We start from the raw sequence: 12,987 nt of genomic DNA on the forward strand, positions 1-12,987 counted from the left end.
TAGGCCTCCCTTGACGTCTTTAGGTCACTCTTTTTCCAGTACCTTTAGTGAACCCTTTTGTTTTATAAGTGACCAAGAAAAGACACTGAAGAAAGAACTGATGGTGTTTGTGGAAGTTCAGACAGTAGAAGCCCTCAGGCAAGAATAATAATGTATGTTATTTGTAGAGCTTTACTAATTGGGTATACTTGTGTGCACGCAAATGTGCGTGCATGGGCTGTGTGTGTGTGTGTGTGTGTGTGTGTGTGTGTTTATGCTAGGCAAGTACTCTACCATTGAGCGACATCTCTAGCCCCTAATTTGCTATTTTTAAAAGATATTTTCACTCACAGGTTACTACTATGGTTCTCAGGGGACCCAAATTGTAGGTCTCTGGTTTCTTTACTTAAAGTAGTGTAAGAGTGCTTGGATCATTAGAATATTTGCTGAATGAATCAGTCAGTTAATTCAGTTGAGTGACAAACCTTCTTCCTTATACGGAAATAAATCTTTGGTGGTAAAGTAAGTTTTAGATTATGAGAAAGAAATGCCTTTGTCCCACTCACGTATAGCAAAAGAAATCCAAACAGGCAGCATTTTTAGCAGCCCCTTGATTTACAGAGGGTTTCTCTGTCGTTTCACTTTGTTAGAGGGCAGGACAGGTTACCATGCCCTGCGTATCGTGGCCGTAGTAACAAACATTGAGGCTTTTAATTTCTCCCAGAAGATGTTCTTACAAGGGTGAGGGGAGGGCTGGGGGACCTAACAGTGGGAATAAGGACAGGTAGGGGGAACAGGGGAAGCACAGAGGCAGAATGGAGAACCATGTGCCTCGACAACTCTGCACCCCTGGGTGGGAAACACCTGTGCTTTAGGTAGCTGCACACTCACAGGTCTTCGTTGAGCTCTCCAATGATTTGTGTGTGAATAAGAGCAGAACTAGTGTTGTTAAACTTGGGCCAGAAACACCTGTGTATGAATTCGTATCCTGTGGGAGCAGTGCTGCCACACTGCGGACAGGCGGGTTGGTGCCCTGCGTGGGGCTTGTGGTGGGCAAAGCACGGACACTTGGAGAAGGAGCCCTTGCCTGTGTCAGGACCGTATCTGGAACGCAGTTCTGTTCGAATCAATGTGTTCATTCCCCATAGACTAACACTGAAGCAAGTTTGGTTGTCTCGTAAGATTTTTAGGAGAAAATTAATGCACATTCAAACAGAGAATCTTTAATTTGTACCAATGTATAATGCCCTCGTCAAACCACAAATAGGCTCGTTAATCAGCCACTTTCACTTTTAAAAGTTGCTTGCAACTGTTAAATTTTTTCTCATTTCATGAAAATGTATATCTAAAATTTTCTTTAAATATGATGTACTATGACTAGAAGTATAAATAAATGCTTCTTATGTGGAACTTTCTGTTGTATCTTGTGCTATTATTTTTGTATTTAAAATTTTGCATTGGTATACATTTATGGTAATAATTACATCCATTTGGGGGTGTATATATAATACATATTATTCTGATCATTTTGGTCTCTTTCTCCCCAGCCTTTCTGACTGCCCCTGATCACTTCCACCATTTCGCAGAGTTGTGAATGTTGCACTTGTTGGCAATCAGGACGCAACTGGGGTCTCCAAAAGAGACCTGTGGACAGCTTTGAATAGAATTTGTCTCTCCAGCCTGCTCGGCTATTGGGCTTCTGGGATTGGTCCAGCGAGGAAGAGGCACTCCACCAGGGGTCCCTCCACAGAGAATATCACGTTTCCCCGCTTTGCTTTTTCCATCAAATGCATGTGCCCTGTACTTGTTAGACCAACACTAAGTGGAGGGTGTGGGGCCGGTTGTGGGGACTGATAGACACCTCTTCCCTGGTGCAGTGTTTTCCTCTGCGTTTCCTAGCCTGTGGCGCACCTAGCAAGTGCTGCTGGGAAGTTTCCCGGATGTGGGGGTGGGCAGAGACAGCCCCCGCCACTATTTTCTGTTGTGATGCCTTGTCACTGTAGTCCCGCTTGAAATGCCATGGTACAGATCTTCACTTTGGGAGAGGACTGGGCTGGCAAGGGTGGAAGCTGTGATGTGTGAGACCTACAAGGGTGTCCTTTCAGTGCACGTATCCCTTCTCCATGGAGGCATGTCCCTTCCAAGAGAGTGTTTCCACCGTTAGAAAACATTTTATTTTTACTTTGGTGGCTGCTATTAAATGTTGCTCTCCGTGTACACCGTTTGGGTCTGTGCTCTGACAGTATTAAAATACTCTGTTACGCGCTTCTTCCTGGTACACCGTTCAGATCCCAGAGCAGGGAGTTGCACTTGTTGCACGTGATCTCTGCGTAATACTTTAAGGATGTCTAGAGGAAAACATGGTTTACCATCGCCTTAATTATCACCAAGAAATAACCGAAATGTGATTTACTGATTGTATTCTGGGTTTTGATATTTCAGAAGTGCCTTCTTCTTCAGGATTTACTAGCTGTCAAGTACATGACTTGCATACTCGAAAACTGGTGTGCGCTGGTTCTGTGTTGACTCTCTGACCGGGTTCCGGGGAGGGCGACCGTGCCTGCCTGTGTTTACGATGTTGACAGAAGGGATATGGTTTTCCTGGGAAAGCAGTCATCTGTCTTGAGTAGCTTAAGTGATAATTTGCATCTTTTCGGTGGTTAATTTCCTTCCCAGTCATCTTGGTTAAACTCTTCAAATCCTGCGTCTAGTAATTGAGAATTTCTTTTCTTGGTTATCTGGAAGAGAAATAGTGTAAGAATTTAAGAAAGGCCACCCGCAGTGAAATCATGGCTCATTCTACTCGCACCTCTTTGGTGATGTGAGCATGTGTTTGCTGTTCAGCAGATCTTCCTTGAGAGATTGGAGCTGCCCTCCAGATGTTCTTCATAACTTACATGGGATGTGTCCTAGCTTTCCTTAAACCTGTGCAGATACCTGGACTGATCCATCTCTTGGAGCAGGGATGGCAAAAAATTCACCATGTGCCCTTCCACCTGTAGCAGGATCACCTTTTTTTTTTTGTTTTTCTCCGGTACCGGGAACCAAACTCACGACCTTGCGCTTGCCAGGCAGGTGCTTTTGCCGCTGAGCTAAATCCCCAGCCCCAGGATCACCATTATGATAGCATACTTCCTCAAGGCACACAGATGTACCCTCTGACTTTCACTCAGCACGGCAGTCCGTGTGGATAATCAGCATTGGTACTTAACCTTTGTCACTACTGCCTTCAACTTAGATGTAGTTCATTCCTCAAGTTTACCTCCTCCTGTCAATCACTCCCTTTATTAGCGGCAGTAACCTTTATTTGAAATGTGGTCTTTAACTCCACCTGGTGCTGTACTTCAGGATATTTGTGGCGTTTACTTCATCCTAAATATGTTGTCAGTATCAGGTCTTTGGGTTCTAGCATCATTATATAGTCCCAGCCTAAACTTTTTGTGTTTCTCTAATTTTCTTAGCTCCAGGAAGTTAAAAAGGTGTGTTGTTTTTCCAGTGTACAATTGAGTCCATACAATTATGGTCATGCTTTTGTGCTCTGTCATGTATGGACCCTGGCAGGCTTCCCAGGCACGGGCTCTGAGGCTGTGTTTTTATGTAGCACTGCAGGTCTCAGGAAGAGCAAACCTTGTTAGATCAGAGACCCATGTCATTTTATTTATTTATTTTTTATTTATTTATTTATTTATTTATTTGCGGTACTGGGGATCAAACTCACCTTGTGCTTACCAGGCAGGTGCTTACACCACTGAGCTATATCCCAGCCCAAACTATGTTTTTATTAGTACATTTTTTTTTGTTTGTTTTTCTGGTACCAGGAATCGAACTCATGACCTCACGCTTGCTAGGCAGGCACTGTGCCGCTGAGCTAAATCCCCAGTCCCCCATGTCATTTTAAAAATAAGTAATTTTAGGCTAAAAATGGCCGATGTTTTTCCAGAGAATTATTTTAAAAACCCAAAGGCTCTATGTAGGCTGTATATAACTTGGTAGTACACAAGTTATTTCCCTTTGTAAGATAAAATTATTTTAGGAAAATAAATTGACCAAGTAGAGAAGCATAAAAGAGACATCTAGGACATGAAAACGTTAGGCGAAGTAGAACATGTGGGAACTTTTGAAGTTGCTCATTGTTTACAAATCATGTCTCTTACACACAGTTTTCAACATACTTTTATATTTGCTGATTATTATATTAAGAAATTGCAGTAGTTTCTATGAAATCATTCAGTGCTATAGGAATATTTTTATTACTGTAAAAATTTCAACTTTATTGAAACATTTGATTACTTACATGCATATTTTTATAAGAAAAGGCTGGATATGTTAGACTTAGATAGTTTCTGTTAGACTTAGATAGTTTTCTGTTTTATGTATTTATTTCAGTTAATGAATGAAGAAATAATTATTCTTTATAACACTAAATTTAAAAAGTCTACCTAGTATGAAGTGCTCTATTCTTATTTAAAACAAGAATCAAGTACAGAAAAGTTTTTAATTTACTTTAGAATTCAAATTTAGTAACAAAACCAAAATGTAAAAATGCTAGGTGTAGTGACACTTGCCTGTAATCCCATCATATGAGAGGCTGAGGCAGGAGGATCACCCGTTTGAGACCAGCCTGGGCTAAACAGCAGGTGTGGAAGCACTGTCTCAAAAAATCAAGAGCAAAACAAAAACAGCCTAGAAAAGGAGGCAGGATTTTACCTTATTTTGCAGGTGTTGGAATCTTTTATCATTTGTTTCATGTACTTGATTTTTAGAGTGATCTGGTGACCTATAAAAGAAAACAAAAATACGATATCCTATTTTGTGGGCTTATCAACAACATTAATCCTGGGGGCGGGAGGCTGATCTGAGATAGAGGCTCTTCTTCCATACTGTTAAGTGGTAATACCTGACCTCTTGGTATTAATAGTGACCACGGCTTTCTACTATTTTATTTTTAAAATTGTGGCAAATGAAAATGGATAGCATAGTTTTGCCTGTGTCTCCCATTAGTTAAAGTTGGAGGGAATATGCTTTCTGCACCCAAACTTTGGCTTTTCCTTTTGCCGACTAAGGCTTCTTAGGCAGTGGTCTCAGAAGGATTACAGGAAATGCATGGGAAGGTGAGAGGGCAAAGTTACCCTGCAATGAGTGGAGCTGTTTTCCAAGTCAAATTCTAAATTATAGTTACTGGAAAACAATTATAACATTTTGATGACAAAATTCAAAAATGAAGCTTTTTAAAAAATTTGATGTAATGGATGTATGTTTACTACTATGTGTTTTCAACAACAACCATTGAGAATAGTCAGTGATTATTTAATTGATCACCCATGTATAGCTCTATTTGTTTTTCCTAGAAACCACTTTGAAGAAACCAAAGTATAGTACAACAACCACTGATAATTTCCTAGCATTTTTGTCTGTAACTCACTATTATTTGTCTGTCTGTTTTCCTGAGAAACTTCTTGAAGATACCAATAGGTAAAATAGCAACCATTGATATTGTCCAACCACTTTGTCTGTAATTCAGTAAATCCCCCTATTACTATGTTATCCTTCTTTTACTCTTTTAAATAAACAAAACAGGGGCTGGGGATTTAGCTCAGTGGCAAAGCGCCTGCCTGGCAAGCCCGAGGTCGTGAGTTCGGTTCCCGGTACCGGAGAAAAACCAAAAAAAAAAACAAAACAAAACAATTTTTTGATGTATAGGGCTGGAGATATAGCTCAGTGGCACAGGTGCCTGTTGGGCAGTGCAAGGTCCTAAATTCAAGTCTTGGTGCAAAAAAATTGATGAATATAATTCCATATGTATGTATTACATAATTTCTGTGATGGTGCATACCCATTTTGCATTTTGTATTTCTCCTCATTATATAATAGGCATAGTATTTGGGGATACCCTCTTATGTATATTCCCGTACTGGTAGAGTGTTTTATTTCTTATGACATCTTTCCGGTGTAATTTCAGGGACAGGAGGAAGGAGGGAAAACCCTACCCCATTCCCAGTGGTTGGTGGAAAGAAGGCCAGGGTGGGGGTTGGGGATATCCTGGAAGGGGTGTGTTTAACAAGTTCCTTGTTCCGCCTTTTACCCTCAGAGGCAGCACTTTTGGTTCGTACTTGCCCTGGCTGCGAGATAGGAAAGCTTTAAGAATACCAGGGAACTGGTAGATGCCTGGGGTCAGAACCAAGAGGTTACAAGTGAGGGGAACATGGCACTAGACACTTTCCGAAAGGACCTGGTGACAGAAGGTACACCTCACCACATATTGCAAGGGAACCAAGCTGCCTGAAGTGTCCACATTTGAATCAGATGAAGTTTTAAAACAAATTGAACTCTACCAAGCTCCATCCTTTCTTCCCTCTTCCCGAGTTTCCCCCCTGTGCGGTGGGAATGGCTATCTGGAAGGGGCAGTGCCCTTCCACTTCCCTCCCCTTCTTGTACCACAGGGGTATCGTGTGCCTGACCTGCAGTTACAATGCTATTAAAACCTCCTCATAGGGGCTGGGGATTTAGCTCAGCGGCAAAGCGCCTGCCTGGCAAGCGCAAGGTCGTGAGTTCGGTTCCTGGTACCGGAGAAAAACCAAAAAAAAAAAAAAAAAAAACCTCCTCATAAATAAATACTACTTTGTATCTTCATTTATGTAACTTGGTCCGTATATTTGGAAACGGTTTTCATTATTATAAATAATGCCACGGATCAGATAATCCTACTACAAGACAAAAAATATTTAATGAAGAAAAGTCATCATTAACCCTGCTAGGTCTAGATTTGGATTTTCTAATTGTGATTAATGAAAGTCGGACTCATTAAGTCAAAAACGAGGGACCTTAGAAAATGAAAATTATGTTTATTCTTGGGAGAATTTTGCCAAGTGAAGTGCTAGGATATTGATTTACTGGTTGATACAGAACATCTGAAATTACGGGAAATGGGAAAAACCAGCGTGGATTCTGGTCATGAGTAGAATGAAGGGAAAGGAGGGGAGCCACACTCAAAGTGCAGTGAGCGGCGGGGACTCCGCAGCGGAGGACAGCTGACCAACCGACTGGCTTTTGAGCTTGAGCTTTTGAGCTTGAGCGGACGGCCTCGGCTTCTCCCACCTCTTCACTTCTAAGGTGGAACGGCAAACACTGAAAGCAAGCTCGCAGTACTTTAGGGAGTGCTGTCTTCAGCTCCGTGGTGTTCTGACATTGGCCTGCGAGTTGAAAGTGCTAGCTAGGGAGTATAACTTTTTTTTTGTAGTTTGTTTTCTTGACCCAGAATCTTGCTAAATCGCTAAATTTCCCAGGTTGGGATTGAATTGACATTGCTCCTGCCTCAGCCTCCCCGAGTGCTGGGATTACAGGTGTGCACTGGTGCGCCCAGCCAGGGGAGTCTCAGTGTTGTCTTACAGGGCTTGTCTTTGTGGGCAGAAGCAGCTCCAGTTATGCTAGTAGCTGACTACGCTGAGGGGCATCTCATTTATTCCTTGCCTAAACCCATGAATTGATTCCTGTTACCCAGTTATGTAGACCAGAAGTTCGAAGCTTAGAGGGAAAAATGTGCAGTTTAATGTTGCACCTAACTCGGGGAGGAGCTCTAAGTAGAACGTGGGTCTAACATTAAGGTCTTGGTTCCGCTTGACGCTCATTTGATCGTCAGAGTCACATCAGTGATGGAACCTTGTGAGCAGCTGAAACGCGGAGTGGGGTGGGGAGCGGGTCGCAGGGTCCAGGAGGGACTCCCAGCAATGTGGAAGGGCATTTTGGAGCCTATCTTTATTCTGTTTACTTATGGTCTGGCGCTGTTTTAGTGTCTACCTTAGTTCTTTTTTTTTTTTTTTTTTTTTGGTTTTTCTCCGGTACCGGGAACCGAACTCACGACGTTGCGCTTGCCAGGCAGGTGCTTTTGCCGCTGAGCTAAACCCCCAGCCCCCCTCTACCTTAGTTCTAAGTACTATCATATGTATGTATGTTTTGCTATTTTAAGGAGAAACCCCCCTCATCATTCTACTCAAGATTTTCCTTTTCTACATTGAATTTCCAGAGGAACTTCAGGGCCAGAGTGCCGCTCCTCCGGAAGAGGGTTTGGGCGGTGCCTCGGGCATTCATGAAGCAGCATCGTCTCCGCCTCCCCGCATGCATCCTCTGGGCGTTCTAGTCCTTGTAAAAGTGCGTGATGAGTGTCGCTTCATATACTGCGTGCAGTAACCCAGCAGATGGGTGTTAATCTTGGTTATGGAATGAGGAGAGTGTGGTTTAGAGAAGTTCATGTGCCCAAGGGCACTTGATTATTAAACTGCTAAACTGAAAGTTTAACCACAGTTTGGCTTCAAAAGATTGCTTCTTGCCCGTGGTCAGGTGATTGTTTTTAAGGTGTGAAGACTTCAGAGGGAACAGGCTATGCTTTGTCAAGGACGAGACTAACTCGCTTCAGATTTTTGTGATTCTGTGTGAGTCCCTGTGGTGGGAAATTAGGGACTGTGCCGCTAGAGTGAGCAAGAGGCAAGTAAGAGCACGCAGGCTGAATGGTGCCGGCTGTGGGTCAAGGCGGTGAGCAGTGCTCAGATGCTGGGTGGGGCACAGGCTGGCGGAGGTGGGCAGCCTGCTGCAAGGTGGCCAGGGACGGGTGGAGGAGCCCTCCGAGGGCACAGTCCGTGCACAGGCAGCCCTCGTTCTGGTCACGGGCATGGGAAGAACTGGATGCCGTTGTGTTGCCTGCTTGTCCTAAGCCCCTCTGCTACCCACTGAGGTCTGCTTTGTGCTGAAAAAGGCTGTTGCATCCCACTCTTTCTCTTCTCCCCCTTCCAAAAAGCTTCTGTTACCCCTTCTGTTGGGGAGCAGAGGTCTGACTAAACACATCAGAGGACTGCTAGAGGTCGGACTCCTAACCCAGGCCTGGTAGTCCATGCCTGTAATCCCGGTACTCGGGGAGCTTTACAGAGATTCTGTCTATTAAAACAAATCAAAAAGGGCTGGGGATGCTGCTCAGTGTGGAGGCCCTGGGTTCATTCCCCAGGACTGCGGGAAAAAAGAATGGACTACTCTCCGGATTAAAAATGATGGCACAGAAAGTATTGAATAACAGGAGGAACATTCTAGGTTGAAAATGAAGCTGGTAACAAAATGGATGTAGTTCGATTCTATTTTGCTTTAGAAAATTCTGTGTAAACCAATTCTATATAAATACGGACACAAAAAGAAAGCATAATTAATGTGATGAATTACACAGGACATTTGTCTTCTTTCCCACTTTTTTTTTTTGCTTTCTTATAAAAAAAAAACTTGCAGACAAGGAAGACAGCTGTGCTTGCAAACAGGGAAAAGTCCCCGCATTTTAACACACGTGGCAGCGGTTTAGGTAGTGAGCCGCACGGTCTGTCTGAAGGCTGACACAGGTCTCTGTCTCCTGTGTCACCCAGGGAAATCCCGCCTGAGCCTGGAGCAGGGCTCTGCTCTGTGACAGCGGGGCTATAGCACTGCCTCCCCTGAGTGCTGCCTGCCCCACTGGCCTGCAGAGAAGTGAGAATCTTCACATCTCCTTTGTGGCCAACATCGACGCTCAGGGCAGCTGGGAACCTGAGTCAGAGGAATTTGCTCTCACGTTAGGTCCCTTTCTCAGAAGTGGTTAAGCAGTGATGACATTAGTGTGCTTGACCTACCTGCATGGAGCTCCTCCCTGGACAGCCCTGCACCGCTCTCCAGGGGCACAGAGGCCGGGATCCAGGTCCTGCACACCGCCTGGGTGCTGGAGCCCGGGTCTACAGCGACACTCGGCATCCTTAGTCTGCTCATTCTTCACGCACTGAGCAAATTCGCCGCAAGCCAAGGATTTGCAGGGACCCGCTGGGTCGTCTGTAAGAGATGGGCAGGCTTTGAGGAACGTGGGAGGCTGACAGCAGTTAAAGGCAAGAAACCAAAGGTATTTGCATGGAGTGAGTCACACAGTGGTGATAACAGAAGGGGCAAGAAAAGCAATTTTATCTTTGTAGGATGAAATTACAGGCATGTGATATAGTATGCCTAATTCCAGCTATAATTATATGCAGACTTCAAGGTGCATCAGAATCATCTAGAAACCTTGTTAAGATAGAAGCAGCTTATAAATTAAAACCTGTCAGAATAGTCAGCTCTGGGAGGCCAGTGGCTCCTTCCACCTCCCTTGTTTTTCTAGTGCTAAGGTCGCAGAGCTCTTGGCAGAGAAGCAAACGGTCAGTCTCCTAGTGCGTAAGGCAGAAGCCGAACAGGTCTTCCACTCACTTTTTTTCTGTCCTGAAAAGATTTCTGGTTTCATTACGTCAATCATTTACCCTTCACACTAGTCTTTTAATTAGCATCTATTGTTTGCAAGTGAAATGTCCTTGTAATTCTAGGGAAACTGAGTCATGCATAGGCTTAATTCTTCACAAGGAGCCCCATACCTAGGTTTTCTAAGAGATCTAAATATAGAGGAGCATTCATCCTGGAGGTAGCGGCTTTGAAATCAATTCATGAAGTGGATTGTGTTTGTACAGACAAAGACTGGGGAGGGTATTTCCATTGAAGATGGTAGTGTGGACAGTGCACAGAGGGCAGATCTGGATCCTGAAGAGAGAGCAATGGAAGCAGAGTTAGCAGGAAACAGGAACGTGTGAATGGGAAGGAAAGAAACTCGAGACCAGAAGGTGCACTTGGGCTGATTCTGGAAGGCCCAACTGAGGAATTTGGACTTTTTTTGGCCCTTCCTCACTGCCCCCTCTAATTCCCCCAGAAATTTCGACTTTACAGACAGGTGAGAACAGCAGAGCATTTGTGAGCAAGGAAAAAATATGATCAGAATTGTGCTTTAGAAGATACATAAACAGGACTTCAAATTTTTAGAATTAGGATGATTTCAAAGATCATCTGGCCCAGTATTTCCCAAGAGGGAACATTTGCAAAAGTCTAATTCAGGAGGATTTAATAACTTTTATACTAAAAAGAGGTTTGATAGCTAAATAAGTTCTAAAAAATGCTGTGTGCTCTTGGTGAGAATGGAATATAGTGTGGAGGTTCCTCAAAAATTTAAAAGTAGGACAACCTACCAGAGGATCCAGCAGTCGCATTCCTGGGTATATATCCAAAGGAAATGAAATCAGGATACTGAAGAAAGACTTACACTACTATTACACTTACTGCAGCACTATTCATAATAGCCAGGATATGTTATCAACCTAAATGTCCACTAGTGAATGAATGGATAAGGAAATTGTGGTACATATATACAAAGTGGAATATTATTCAGCCATAAAATGGTGAAACTCTGTCACTTGCAGAAGCCTGGATGATCCTGGAGGACACTATGGCAAGTGAAATAAATCAGGCACAGAAGACAAACACGGCACAATGTTATTCCTGTGTGGGATCTAAAAAAGGTGACCTTATTGATGGTGAGAATAGAATTTGGTTGCCATATGCTGGACAGAGCAGAGGGAGGAGGGGAAGGGAAAAGGTCAGTCCAGGTGCAAAGTGACAGCTGGGATGCAGTAACTACAGCAGGGTCTTTGGTTAACAATAATGCAGTATGTATTTTAAAATAGCTAGAAGAAAAAAAATAGAAGATTTTGAATGCCCTTATCACAAACAAATGATAGATGTTTACGATGATGAACATATTCATTATCCTGATTTGATCATTACACAATGGATATATGTACTGCGACATCATATTGTAGCTTCATAAATAGGTACAATTATTATGTGTCAATCAAAAATAAAAGTAAGGGTGCAGAGTCATGCAGCTGTAGTCCCAGCTACTCAGGAAGATCATTTGTACTCAGGTGCTGGAGATTAGCCTGGGCAACATGGTGAGAGTCCCCCATCTCAAAATAAAGAGAAACAAGAAAATACAGAAAAATTTGTTGTATGATATAAATATGACAGGTTTATCTTTCCCTGTTCCCCCTCTCCCAACCATCTCGTCCCCTTCTCTTTGTACCTTCACACTTCTTAGAGTTATTAACAAGCTCATGTCTATTGTACTGTATTGTGAATCTTCCAGCAGAGAACATAGTCAGCCATTTGGCCAGACTTACAGATCTAGAGCCCCTGGAAGGATGGGTGGGGGAAAATCCAATGGTGAAGACACAAGTAAGGGAGATCAGCATGACCAGTCCAAGGGTTGGGCAAGAGTAGGTCCTTGAAAACATGTTTTTGCGTGTCTCAGACAGGTATGCTGCTAAAGTGGTTTTGTGGAGTTGTATGTCTCTGCAGCTTTGGGGATGGAGACTGTGAACCATCTTGCCCTGCCTCCTGGTTCCTGACACTGGCTGTGTTTGGAATCATTGCCACTGTTTAGGAATAATGCAGGTTTATACTGACAACCCCGGCGAGTTCACGTCCAGGGCCTGCTTTAGTAAATAAAAACTGTCAGCAACTTTACACTCAGAGCTGTGTTCTGGAAGACAGAGGCCAGGAGGGAATAGTCAGAAGCTCTGTTTTCCTCTGTAATAGAGAAACATATTCAACCTAGACAGCTGCATGCACTGGTTCTTCCCTTGAACAGAAGAGAGCAAGGAACCAAAACCAGAAGTTTCCCTGTGAAAATAAATGTTTGTGTTTTATTATCATTTCCATGAACCTAGCTAGCCAAAGTCTGTAAATCAGTAAAGTTGCCCACTGCACAGGGAGAGAGGTGGTGCTGAAGCAATGTATTTATCGAAATTTGGGGCCCTGAGCCAGGTATGTTTGAAGGATGGATACAATCAGTTGCTAAATCTCTTCATTTATCCCATACCAAACATTTGTCCCATACTCAGTACCGGGCAGTAGAGAAGCAGCGGCTGATTTGGTTGCTGTGTGTACCTTTCTGCCTGAGATAATATTCATTCATTTGACAAATACCAACCTGGCCTTTCAGAACTTGCAGCATTAACATTTTCAGGCTGGGTAATTGCTTTAGGTTTTATTTTATCCTTATATAAAAATGTAGATGCAATTCAGATAGAATTCTATTCAGATAGAATTGTAGAGCCTGAGGGTATTTCGGAGAACTTCTAGACTAATTGTTCACTTTGC

The 12,987-nt window shown here is 43.2% G+C and overlaps 1 protein-coding gene across 1 annotated transcript in view; it reads right to left on the minus strand.

The window, feature by feature from the left end:
• Positions 1 to 1,409: 1,409 nt before the first annotated feature.
• The window catches only part of Impg1 (interphotoreceptor matrix proteoglycan 1), a 143,553-nt gene continuing 131,975 nt past the window's right edge, over positions 1,410 to 12,987 (minus strand). Inside the window, exons 18-20 of the mRNA XM_013505815.1 lie at positions 9,615 to 9,807; positions 4,687 to 4,756; positions 1,410 to 2,717 (exon numbers count right to left, since the gene is read on the minus strand). Coding sequence (XP_013361269.1) covers positions 2,640 to 2,717; positions 4,687 to 4,756; positions 9,615 to 9,807 — 341 coding nt within the window. The 3' untranslated portion in view covers positions 1,410 to 2,639. The remainder of the gene's footprint in view (positions 2,718 to 4,686; positions 4,757 to 9,614; positions 9,808 to 12,987) is intronic.

This window comes from Chinchilla lanigera, unplaced genomic scaffold (assembly GCF_000276665.1).
Source record: "Chinchilla lanigera isolate Chin_1 unplaced genomic scaffold, ChiLan1.0 scaffold00101, whole genome shotgun sequence".
Classification (NCBI taxonomy): Eukaryota; Metazoa; Chordata; class Mammalia; order Rodentia; family Chinchillidae; genus Chinchilla; species Chinchilla lanigera.